This window comes from Muscardinus avellanarius (genome assembly GCF_963383645.1).
Source record: "Muscardinus avellanarius genome assembly, chromosome: 8".
Lineage (NCBI taxonomy): Eukaryota > Metazoa > Chordata > Mammalia > Rodentia > Gliridae > Muscardinus > Muscardinus avellanarius.
Genome location: NC_137794.1, coordinates 59399922 through 59413368, shown reverse-complemented (window position 1 = coordinate 59413368; position 13447 = coordinate 59399922). Strand labels below are relative to the sequence as shown.

Genomic DNA, 13447 nt, shown 5'->3' with positions numbered 1-13447 from the left:
AATTGATACCTGGCCTAGTGCCAGGTACATGGAAAAAATTCAATAAAAAATATTTAAGTGTACAAAAAATAATTTGAAAACCAGGACAAGAAGATGTGCCAATATCAGTTAGCGCTCTGAACTATATTGCAGACTTTGTTCTGCCTTGGGCTGGTTCTATGATTCTAAACAAGTTCCTTAACCTCCACATCACCCATGAGAGGAGAGGAGAGCAGAGGTTCTACAGATAGACCTCAAGGTTTTCAAGTGAGTCCCCTATTGAGATTCAGTGTGGCGGGTAAAGCTCTATGATTGAGAAGCTTTTTCACCGTCCCCCCTCTCAGACCTACTGGAAGCTGGAGAGGGGGCAACTTCTGATGGCTTCTCCCTATGCTCTAAGGATAGACACAGCCAGGATTGGAAAAACTTGTGAGTGTTGTTTTGGTCGCATTTATTCAGATGTTTAGTAATAGTCTGCCTTGCTTTTTTTTTTTTTTTTCTATCCTGGTTTTTAGCCACTTGTGCAAATCAACGTCCTGACCTCTTTGGTTGTGTTATTGCCCAAGTTGGAGTAATGGACATGCTGAAGTTCCATAAATACACCATCGGGCATGCCTGGACCACTGATTATGGGTGCTCGGACAGCAAACAACACTTTGAATGGCTTGTCAAGTAAGTTTTGATTGATGTTGATCTATAGATGCTGTTGATTATTTAAAATCATAATATTGTGCATTAGAAATATTGTTCCATGCTTTGTTCCCTTCATTGTGTTTTAATTTATTACAAAAATAGAGAAGATGTGAATGCCTTTCTGTCTTGTTTTAACTTGGCCTTTAACAAAAACAGCAGACATCAAAGATGTGATAGGTAGAAATGTACAGACGGCCCTCCTCAATTACTGTGTTGGTTATTTGGTCAAACATTAATCTAGGTACTATTGTGAAAGGTCTTTGCAGAGGAGGCAAGGGGCCTCTAGAACCTGTGAACGACCCCTGATCAACATACAACAACAACAACAAAACAAATCCTACAGCCACACCAAACAAACTGAGCCTAGAAGTAGATCTTTTTCCCCCAAGAGTTAAGAGCCCAGCAGAGCCAACTCAGGCTGCTGACTTACATATCCATGAACTCTTAAGTCTGTTACTAATCTCCTACAGTGGTGTTAGTTTGTTACTGCAGAAATCAGAAACTAGTACAAAAGGGAATCATGATGCCAACTAGCAACACAATGCGAATTCCTTTTCTAAATCAGCAAATAAGAAAATAAAAGAGGAACATATGCAAGTACAATTGAAGTTATTTTGGGCTCTCTGCATAACCACGTATATTTGAAACTACAGGTTGCATTACTTCAACATTGTACAGCTTCCTTCCTTCATATCCTTCAGCCTCTATGGTGAGAACACCGTGTAAATGACAAGCCTTTAACCTTTCTCTGTGCCTCTTTACTTCCCACATGGAAGAGTTTCTGGATTATTTATCAGCATTACTTAGGAACAGCTCTGAGACTGGCCCAAGGGGCCTGTTTCCCATCCCAGTCTTCTCAGAACACTATAAATTTTGGTAAAAATTGCTTTTAATTTGTCAAATTTTTATTTGTTTTTTATGGTTATCACTTAGAAATTTATTCTGAAATCACTAAATTCTGTTCTCTAAAGGGGAAAAAGTTCTGAATGCTGTTACTTTTTTAAAGGGGCTCTTTTTTTTTTTTTTTTTTTTTGTCATTTTGGGCTGGGGATCCAACACAGGATGGTACACTTGCCAGGCAAGTGCTTTGCCACTAAGCTACATCCCAGCCCTGAATGCTGTTACTTTTAAAAACTCAGCTGGCCTCATGTCATGACACACAGACAAAAGTTCTGTATCCAAAGAAGCTATAGTTAAAATTAGAGACAGTTATGTGCCTAGGAGAATAAGTCCTATTTAAACTCCTTTGGGAATCCTGAGTTTCTTATCTCAAAGGCCACAAAATACTTCCAAAATAAGTTCTAAGTACTTTTTTCTCTGTGATAATCTTACCCCAGATTTCCTTTTTCTGATTTTACTCCGATAGGGCTATGTTTTCCTTTTACCTAATGCCAGCAACTAAGCTTTTTACAGCTCAGCCCCGCACATCCACACATCAGCTACAGGATTGTACAGGGAACCCTGGAGTATATCCCCTGGATGGTGTCTCACATCCGAATAGTAAAAGGAGACCTCTGAGTCTGGGAAAGGCTGTGATAAATAAAACCTAAATGATTTTTTTTTTTTTTTTGAGGGACTAGGGATGGAACTTAGGGGCATTTGACCTCCAAGCTACACCCCCTGCCCTATATTTTATTCTTTATTTTGAAACAGGCTCTCACTAAGTTGCAGAGGGCCTCACTAAGTAGCTGAGGCTGTCTGCAAACCGCCATCCTCCTGTCTCAGCCTCCCGAATGCTGGGATTACAAGCGTGCGCCATCACGCCTGGCTCTATATGATTGTTCTTTCTACAGAACTTCTTTCATATCTTCAGTGTTGCCTGTGACTTCCCAGGGGGCTGTGGGGCTTTATTTTAATAGAATTATCTATGCTTTTTACCCCATAGAACTAACCCTTATGTGGAGCAAAGGGGGTTTGGTCAGAAAATAGGTCCATTGCATCCCCATCTTAGGTACAGCCAAACCCAGTCACCCATGGTCTAGCCTTGACTAGGTGAACTCAGCAAAATTTTTAGTGTTTTCACTATTTGCTTTTCAAAATAAGACCTACTAAAACAGTTGATTACACTCATATTGGGTAAAGTATAAGGAAAAAATATAGTTACTTCTCTAATTTAGTTATTATCAATCACTGTCCAATTCAATATTTTTATATATGTATATTTTGTGTGTGTGTGTATGGTACTGGAAATTGAGCCCCAGGGTGTTCTACCTCCGAGCTGTACCCCAGCCCTATCTATTTCTTATTCTTTACTTTTTTTTGGAACTGGAATGGAACCCAGAGGCATTCTACCTCTGAGTGACACTTTCAGCCCTATTTTTTTTTTTTTGGTTGTGGTGGTACTGGGGTTCCTGGAAGCCCTTCTACCTCCAGGCTACACTCCCAGACCTATTTTTAAATTTAGAAACAGGGTCTCTTAAGCCAGCAAGGCTGGCTCCAAACCAGCGCGATCCTCCTGTCTTCACCTCCCAAGCGTGGGGATTATAAGCGTGTGCCACCACGCCCGGCTTATTTTTTCTTTGAAACAGGGTCTCACTGAGTTGCAAAGGGCCTCACTAAGTAGCTGAGACTGGCTGTGAACCCGGATCCTCCTGTTTCAGCCTCCTAAATGCTGGGATTACAACAAGCATGTGCCACCACGCCCGGCTCTTATTCTTTATTTTGAAACAAGGTCTCTCTGAGTTGAAAGGGCCTCACTAAGTAGCTGAGACTGTCCACGAACCATGATCCTCCTATCTCAGCCTTACACATGCTGGGATTACAAGCGTGTGCTACCACGCCAGGCTTTTTTTATTCTTTACTTTGATACAGGGTCTCACTAAGTAGCTGAGGCTGGCTTCAAACCTGTGGTCTTCCTATTTTAGCCTGCCAAGTACTGGGATTACAAGCATGTTTCACCACACCTAACATTTTTATTCTTAAAACGCCTTTCTGTCTTACCTTGTACTTAAAGGGTACCCCTCCACTAACTTTCCATTGTCAAAGGCAGTTTTATTTCTGCTAAACAAAAGGTTCAGGAACCCACTCCAGGTGCCTTGGTTTGTAGGCCAGAATCTAGTTCCCACAGAAGACACAGTGATCTTCCTAAGATTCCGAAACTGAGCCTGGAGTAATGGCTTTATAGATAGTAAAGAGGCAGAAAAATTCTGTACACTGGCTTTCAAATTCTTCAACAAAAGATAAATATCTAGATTAACACACTTTGGTTTAAAAAAACAAAACAGTTGTGGTACAGCTATATAGCAGTGAAGAAGTCTAGAGGATATGCAGATATTCTACTCTAGACAGTAAATGTGTATATAGTATGTATATAGTATGGGTTACTTTAACAGCCTTGTGAGTTTCTTTTTTATGCAGTCCTCCAAAATTGAAGCCAAATAAATGACATGGTTTCCAGTAGCCCTGGCCAGTCACAGCCTAAGTGACAATTCAGGTGTAGATTGCTGCGGTCCCTCGTGTATAGTTAACTGCAGTCCTCCTTGCTAGTGAAGGCAGGCTGGTGTGTTAGCCAGCTCCTCCTCACAGTGGCAAAAATTCCTGATACAAAAAACGTTAAAATGTTTCAATTCATCAATTCATGGTTGGCTGGCTCCATGGCAGGAGGAGATGGTGGACGAAAACTACTCAGCTCATGGAAGGTAGAAGAAAGGGAGGGAGACATTAAGAACAAGATATAGTCCCCATGGGCACACGCCCAGTGACCCACTTCTTCCACCCATGCCTCATCTGCCTGCAGTTTCCATCACCACCCAGTAAATTCATCCACATGACCCAATCAGCTCCCAAAGCCTCGCCTCTAAGCACTGCTACCCTGGGCCAAGCCTTTAACACATGAGCTTTGAGGGGCCGTACAGATCCCTACCATTCCAGCTGATATACCACAGAGATTCCCATGCCACACTGGTACTCTTGACTAGCCTGCCACACACCCTGCTCTCGACATCCAGCCTCATACAGCTGCCTTTGCCTTTCAGATACTCCCCATTGCACAATGTGAGGCTTCCAGAGGCAGATGGCGTCCAGTACCCATCCATGCTCCTCCTCACCGCCGACCATGACGACCGTGTGGTCCCACTCCACTCCCTGAAGTTCATCGCCACCCTTCAGTACATCGTGGGCCGCAGCCGGAAGCAGAGCAACCCCCTGCTCATCCACGTGGACACCAAAGCAGGCCATGGGGCAGGAAAGCCCACAGCCAAAGTGATAGAAGAAGTCTCAGATATGTTTGCATTCATAGCGCGGTGCCTGAACATTGACTGGATTCAGTAATGGAATTCCCTGCTCCCTCCTGACAGCCACAGAAAACCTCAAGGGCTTTCATACCGTTCCCACCAAGAAACCACTGGGCATAACGCTTCCCCACACGGGCATTTGTTCCTGCGCTCACAGAATACAGTTGAGCAGAACTGCTGTGGGAATTTTATCTTTTTTAGGCTTCTCCTTTTTAGCAAGCCCTTGATGTTTCATTGTCCACCCTGTCCAGGCACATATTTTTAAAAGGGGGAAAAATAAATAAAAAGGCATGTTTGAATAAATAGGTAAAAGGCAGCAAACATGTTGTGAATACTAGATTGCTGAATTAAGGGTCATAGCCGGGCATCCTCATACATAACAACTCAGTGAAATTTGCTTCTCTAACCATAACTTATCTATCCTTAAATAAATGTGAGAGCTCTTCTCATGAAAGAGACTTCATTGCAATACTAATAAATGCTATTTAAGAATGGGAGGCTTTACTTTTGGTTCCTTTGTATCGAGGGGTATCACTCAGTGTGCAGTTGACTATGGGGATAAAGCATTTCACCTTTATGCCACCAGTTTGCAAACAAATCACAGGATGTTGCACTATAAAGAAATTAAGCTCATTTCTCCCAGCCTCCGCACGCGTGTGTGTGTGTGTGTGTGTGTGTGTGTGTGTGTGTGTGTGCACGCGTGCGTAGCTGTCTAAAACAGTATCTACTCAGGAGATGATCTAATCAGGGGCTCTTTGGGTTTGGGTGCCTCCTTTTAAAAATCTGTGGACTGGAAAATTCAGATTATTCACCATTTGACTGTATATTGATTTGGTTACAGAGTACTCCTAGAAATCAAAGGATATGAAACTAAGAGACCCCATGAGTAAATTATCCAAACAGATGTATTTATCCAACCTTATCTGAATTGAGAATTTCAGCATTTCCCAAGCTATTTATTTTCCATAGACCTCTTCCTAGAAATATAAGTAGTCATACTTTACAAAGGAACAATTTTGGAATGTCCCAGTCCCCAAGAATCTTAGAGAACTACCATTCCTCAGACATTATCCATAAAACTTCTTACTTAGGACATATATTTCAGAATTTCCTAAAACAGTGTTTCTTTGGATATCCATTTGGGACATGCTGACCTAATAGATAAGAAGATAATTTTTTCTTTGTCTTTATAAGATATGAAAATTATTTTATATGAAGTATCTTAACCATATATAAAATAGCTTAAAATATTATTTCAATAACTTGTACTTTTTGCGAGTTAAGTCCTATTTTCCAAATCATATATGCACATTTTGGGTGTGTGTGTGTGTGTGTGTGTGTGTGTTACTAAAGATTGAACCCAGGGGTGTTCTCTTAGCGAACACCTCCAGCCCTATTTTATTTTGAAATAGGGTATCACTAAGTTGCTAGCCTCACACCTATAATCCTCCTGTCTCAGCCTCCCAGGTACTGGGATTACGGGAGTATGCCACCACACCTGGCTGACCACGCCCTTTACTATGAAACATTATCACTTCATAGCAAGCACAACTAAAAGGTGGTCACAAGGATTGACTTTCTCTTCTAGAATCATATTTTCTATAACTTAATTTAAATACTCCTATGCAGAATGCAACTTCCATTGAACATTTAATTCCTTATAACTTCTCAGGAGAAAAACCATGCCACTAGCTAACAGTGTATACCAGACTGATGACCGCACCATCTGCCTGAAGAGGTGCTAACACTTAACTGCGGAGCGACCTCTGGCCAACATGGCAGACAAAAGCAATACAATGCATTTATCCAAGAAAGCCACAGGCGACCTCTTTCCTAGACCACATGAGCATGTGAGGTGCAGAGAGCCAAGCTGTACCCACCCAGTCGGGAGCATTTTCAAGTTTGTACAGAATTCAACAATACTTTCTTAATGAGCTCTCCTACTTCGGTGTAGAATGTAAAAGTATAGTATGTGCATAGATTCCCAAATTATTTGGCTTTTCACCAAAAAAAAATGACTCAACATCTCTACTGCCCTCCTTATTTTAATTAATGTTCCCCAATCTCCCCTGGATGATAACAGCACACCCTCAATGTGGGAAGTGAGACGATATCACTGTGTTTTGGAACCTGGTAGGTCTGAGCTTCAGAGAACCAGTCAGGCCTGGACCCAGATTCCAAGTCTTTCATTTGGTACCTTGATAATGATGTAGAAAAAAAGTAAAGTAGTAGGTTTATGAGTGCCTACCATATAATTGGCCTCCAATTATAAGTTTTATTTTCCAACCTAATTTTCTTATCTAGACTTTAACCAGACGGCTGCTTCCCACAAACTAAACATATCCTTTTTAAGCTTAGACTTGTGATCAGGTGCCCTCCCAAACTCTTATCTTCTCCACTTAATGCCACCTTTCTCTATGTCCAGTGCTGTGTTTTATTCTGGTCTGTGATATTTTGGGGTGAAAATTGTACCTGTCATACACATGGTCAGACTGCCTCGTCATGGGACCTTGCTGAACATTCAGCATTTGTTACCTTAGGATTAAGTTAGATTTAAGATGTTGGATGCCTTGATACCTGGAATACTATAAACTTCCCAATTAATCAAGTTTCTTAATACTCTTACAAAACTTAGGTAGCTGAACACAAATGCTGCTACTAGTTTTAAAAAGACTAAATTTCAACCGAGGAAGCTTGTCACCAGCCCGTGTGAGCAGCCTTAGGAGTCTGCAGAGGAGACAGCTACTCAGCTAATGCCCACAAGTTGCAAAGACTAAAAGGAGGGTCAAGAACGGGCTGGAAGGCTGCAAAGGGACTGTAAACAAGAATGATTAAATTGCTTGGATGAATTTAGCCACGTTTTGCATCCATTCATTTTCCAGGGGCTTCAGATCAGAGAGAAAAAGTCCTGCCCCCATGGAGCTGGCATTCCAGGGAGAAGATGGGGGTAAATTTCCCAGCTGAGAATTACCCTGTGCCACTCTGTTTTAAGCACCGTGTGTGCGTGTTTGTCCTCACACAGCCTAGTGAAGCACATGCTACCCTTACTCCATGTGGCAAAGGCCCGAGGTTTCCCAGCGAGGAAGTGGGCAGTCAGGACAGTAACCCTAGCAGCTGGACCCTGAATCTGTGTATCTATGTCTTTCTAATATTTACATATTGAAATCCTAACCCATAAAGTGTTGGAAAGGAGATGTTGGCTTGAGGTGATTAGGACACACGCTGCAGGTCCCGCAGGTATCGGACTGGTGCCCTCGTAATACAAGTTCAAGAGACCCCCTTATCCCTCTACCATAAAAGGGTGCAGCAAGAAGGGTGCCATCTGTGAACCAAGAAATTGACCGTCACCAGATACAGGATCTGCCAGTGTCTTAGTCTTGGACTTCCTGACCTCCAGAATTATCAGAAGTAAATTTCTGCTGTTCGGAAGCCACCTAGCTTATGGTATTTTGATATAGCAGCCCAAACAGAGGAAAACACTCAACTGTTAGTCTATTCACAAGATAAGAGCTATGAAGAAACATGAAATGGCAAGTGAATCATCCAAAGAATACCGTTTTAGCCAAGGAGGTCAGAGCTCCTCTTTGAAAAAGCAACATTTAAACAATGTTGGACCTGAATGGAAAGAGGAGACAATGGGCAAGGGTGTGGGCTGAGGGGCAGGATCAATGGGCAGAACCCAAGGTGGGAACCAGCCAGGCTGTGGAGGAAGAGCAGGGAGCAGGACAGGTTGGAGAACCGTGGCCCAGCCCAGAAGCTGCGGGTGATCCTAGCAGAAATCCACAAATACCTACCATGTCGCCTCATGGATGGACCTCAAAAGCATGCCAAGTGAAAGAAGCCAGATGCAAGTGACCCCATAAAGTATTATTCCATCTGGATGAAATATCTAGAGAATTCTATAAAAATAGGATGTCCGTTAATGGGTACATGGCATTAGGGATAGAAAAGGAGATTCATTGGGCATGAAGGATCTTAACTGGGGGATGAGAATGTTCCAAAACTGAATGATGTTTGCACAACCTGGTAATTTTTTTTTAAAGTAATTGAATTATGTACTTGAAAGGGATAAATTTCATGGAATGTCAATTGTACTTCAGGAAAGTTGTCAAAATAAACTCTGGTAGTGAAAGAGAACAAAAGAGCAGTAAGTCTCTGAATGGGCATCATCCAGGAACGGCCACGTGGAGAACTGCAATGCCAAGACGAACTGGCAGGAGAGGGAGCAAATGAGACAGAAGCGTGCATATGAGATAAAGGCGAGGAGGGCAGGGCTTTTTTTTTTTTCCCCCCTTGGTACCGGGAATGGAACCAGGGGCATTCTACCTCTGAGCTAAATCCCTAACCCTTTATCATCATCATCATCATCATTATTTATTTTGAAACAGGGTCTCACTGAGTTGCAAAGGGCCTCACTAAGTTGCCGAGGCTGTCCGTGAACCGCCATCCTCCAGGCTGGGCTATTTTAAGCAGCAGACCTTTCATAGGGTTCACTCTGCCTCTACTGAGACCAAGTCAGGCCTGCTGATACCTGTGCTGAGAATACACACTGCATCTACCTCGCTGGCCTCAGTGCCTCAGTGCCAGGGCCTCCTGCAGACACTGCCTGCTGCCTGCTGCACAGAGCTGGACAGGGGGAAGTGGGGGCAAGCAGGCTCCGTGTAATGCTGGGTTCGCCACAGAGGTGGTCCTTGTTTGATCTACCAAACAAGAGAATGTCTGAGTGGCCACTTGTGGAGGTTATTAATGCTGAATAGCCCTGGCAACTGTAAACCAAATACAGTAAGGGCAACATTTAAGGTTTAGAAAGTGATTCACATTTTAGTTGACATTGAAAACATACTATCTCTAGTTCCACAGTACTGAAGACCTTGGTAAATATCAAAGGAAAACGCTTCTAGCCACTTGGAAGAGACAATCTAACCGAGGTTAACCTGAAAACAAGGTCAGCATTAAAACATAACCCTCAATTCCAGGGAGCTGACACAGGCTGTGCCTTGTGGCTTGGCACTTTTCCACAGGCCCCCACCCCTGCATCCTCATCCCCCAAAAGTGCTGGAACCAGAATCCCTCCTTCCCCAACTTTGTCGCACACTGGTCCTGCATCAGACTATAAGACCACTTCTAAGACCACTGCTAAATGTAAATGTCTTTGAGAGTATGATGACCAGACGGGACTTCATCATTTGCTAACAACTGTACTTTGGCCTCTTACTCCTGCTCTCGGTATCTCAGCCCAGGTACGCTTCCCTGACACCCAGGAGTCTATCCCCAGCAATCCCACAATGTCAAGAGTGATCTAATCAAGAGTTGAGGGCTATGATCAAGTGGTAGAGAAAGGTTTTATAGCCTGAACTGGTCTTGGCTGGTGGAGAAGGAGAATTTCTAGAATCGCAGGAAGCAGAATGAATCCCCACACACACAGGCTATATCTCATATGCCTTGTATCAAGTGCCTGCATTTTATCCCAGAAGCAGAATATTATTAGAAAGAATCGCTTTTACTCATATTCTTACATGGTTGTACAATGAATGGTGCTTATAATTTTTTAAGCTTTGTAATTAAGTCACTTTAAAAGTACAGAAAGTGTTCATATCCAGCTTCTCCTAATAGTGGCATCTTCCATTAGTATTCACTCACCTACACATCTTTTTTCATGTCCTATTTTCCCACTGTTATTCTCCACCCCAAGAGTCTGCATTGTACTTAGCTGGCTCTTTCATCCCCAGCCTGTGACAGTGTCTCTGTCTTTCCTTAGCATTTAATGACATCTGTGGAGATTGGTCAGTTATTATGTTCATGATTCCTCATTTTGAATTTGTTTGGTGTCTTTTTTTTTTTTTTCTTCAGTACTAGGGATTAAACCCAGGGGCATTCTGCCTCCAAGCTATACTCCCCAGCCCTATTTTTTATTCTTTTTTTTTTTTTTTTGGTGGTGGTAGTACTGGGGGTGGAACCCTTCTACCTTTGGGCTATGCTCCCAGACCTATTTTATATTTTATTTGGAAACAGGGTCTCTTAAGACAGCGCGGCTGGCTTAGAACCTGCGCGATCCTCCTATCTCCGCCTCCCAAGCGCAGGGATTACAAGCGTGCGCCACCACACCTGGCTGTTATCTTTATAACTACGCTGAGGTGCATTTGGGGGATGAGCAGCCCCAGAGGTCAGGTTGTGTCTTTGCAGGGCCTTAGATCAGAGGGCACATGGTGCCAATGTGTCTTGTTCCTGGTGATATCAACTTGGGTCATCGTATTAAGGTAGAACCTGTTCAGTTCCTCCACCACAAAGTCACTACTTTTCCCTCTTAAGGATTACCTTATAATTTAAGGACAGTCATCTTTTGTCTAAATTAAAATGCATAAACACTTTTTGGAAAAAGCATTTGGGATAAATCATATCAAAACATGTATATAAATAAGGTCCCTGTGTGCCTATCTCAGTGAATAGTTCTTACCATACCCTGCCCCTCGAGCGGGGAAGATGTCATGATTTTTCCTTCTTCAATCCAGCTGTCATTAAATTCTAACAATTCTGCCTTCTAAGTATGCCTCAAATGTATCCACATCTCTCCTCATTGTGCTTTTTTTTTTTTCCGGGTGGTACTGGGGTTCCTGGAAGCCCTTCTACCTCCAGGCTATACTCCCAGGCCTATTTTATATTTTTGAAACAGGGTCTCTTACGCCAGCGCGGCTAGCTTCGAACCTGCGCGTTCCTCCTGTCTCTGCCTCCCAAGCGTGGGGATTACAAGCGTGCGCCACCACGCTCGGCCATTGTGCTTTTTAGTTTGTCTTCCCAACTTCAAATCTTGCTCCCATCAAATGCGCTCTCCTCACCGACTCCAAAGCTTGAAAAAATAAATGCCATCAGGTCGCCTCCTGTTTTGAGCCTCAGCAGCTTCCTTCCGCCTTTAGACAAGATGGTCTCTAGAGCAAATCCTAGACTGGGCCCTGTGGGATGGATGGGTGGTAAAATGATCCCCTGGATAGCTAACAAATTAATCTCCCAGCTGCAAATCAGAACCACCAGGGTGCTCGATTAAACTGTAAATCTATGGAGCAGTACCCACAGAGATTCCAATTCAGTGGGAAGAACCCAGGGTCTTCACTTTAATAAGTTTCCCAGGGGATTCCCATGGGGGCAGCTAAAAAATTGCCGATTTCAAATACCCAAAATGATGTTGGTTCTTAGAGAAATTATGAAATTGTTTTCTCCATTCTCCAACTTGCTAAAATGTTGCAATCCTATTATGATTTGCAAATGTATTTAAATTTAGTAATTACATTATACTAAAGGTTTTATTAAAAATCAGCTAGGGGTCGGGGGTACGGCTCGGTGGTAGAGATCTTCCCTGGCATGTGCAAGGCCCTGGTCTTATCCCCAGCACTATGGGGGGAGGAGTCAGCTAAACAAAGCTTTGGCATATTTAGCTTCTGTTGAATTTGTGCCTGTTACAAGGATGTTATTTTTTTCTTACTTAACAATATCATTTTACTTCCTAAAGCTCATTAAATCTAACTCCCTAGCCATATAGATACAGCCCTTTCTGGGACTGTGATATAAATTTCTTTTACCCTGAAGATCTCAACCACTCAGAGGAAAGCTCACCAAGTGCTATGTGCATGTATGTCTCCACCACTCTGAACTTCATTATGATGTGTGATTACAATGTACCAATAGAAGTATATTTTAAAAGATCCCAACCACTAGCCATTGTCCACCAAAAGCATTTCCCAAGTGCAGGCTCTCAGCAGGGCAGGAGGCATGACTGTGTCATACAGAAACACATTGTACTGTCTCCCAAGGTTTGAAAGACAAACACAGCCAGTCCACATCTGCTAAATGTCTTCTTAGCCCCAATATTTACAAATTGAAATAAAACCTAAGCAATTCCCAGAATGTAAGCAAGTGTCTATTTCTGTCGAGCTCGTTGTGCTTCTGTAGGGGTCGAGACATTCTAAAATCCCTACGTCAGACTTAGAAAGGACCCAACATAACTGCCACCGTAACTCTTAGCTTCATTTCTTTTTTTCTTTTCTTTCTTTTTTGTGTGTGCGTGTGTGTGGAACTGGGGATTGAACCCAGGGGCATTCTACCTCTGAGCTACACCCCCAGCCTATTTTTTATTCTTTTTTTTTTTTTTTTTTTTTTTTGGTGCTACTGGGGTTCCTGGAAGCCCTTCTATCTCTGGGCTATACTCCCAGACCTATTTTATATTTTTGAAACAGGGTCTCTTACGCCAGCGTGGCTGGCCTCGAACCTGCGCAATCCTCCTGTCTCTGCCTCCCAAGCGTGGGGATTACAAGCGTGCGCCACCACGCCCAGCCCTTTATTCTTTATTTTGAAATCTGTCCTTACTAAGTTGCAGAGAGCCTCACTAAGTAGTTGAGGCTGGCCTTGAACCTGTGATCCTCCTGTCTCAGCCTCCCAAGTACTAGGATTATAAGCGTGTGCCACCATACCCAGCAGCCTCATTTCTAATATGGCAAAATACTTTTTACCACCAATGAAATTTAATTATTATTTTATTTTTTTATTGGCGCATT

At 42.8% G+C, this 13447-nt stretch overlaps 1 protein-coding gene across 1 annotated transcript in view; it reads left to right on the top strand.

Annotated features, from left to right (window-relative positions):
* PREP (prolyl endopeptidase) overlaps positions 1 to 4941 on the top strand; it is a gene marked incomplete at both ends in the record, with an annotated part of 120774 nt that extends 115833 nt beyond the window's left edge. Inside the window, 2 exons of the mRNA XM_080699812.1 lie at positions 495 to 651; positions 4647 to 4941. Coding sequence (XP_080555938.1) covers positions 495 to 651; positions 4647 to 4941 — 452 coding nt within the window. The remainder of the gene's footprint in view (positions 1 to 494; positions 652 to 4646) is intronic.
* Positions 4942 to 13447: the final 8506 nt, after the last annotated feature.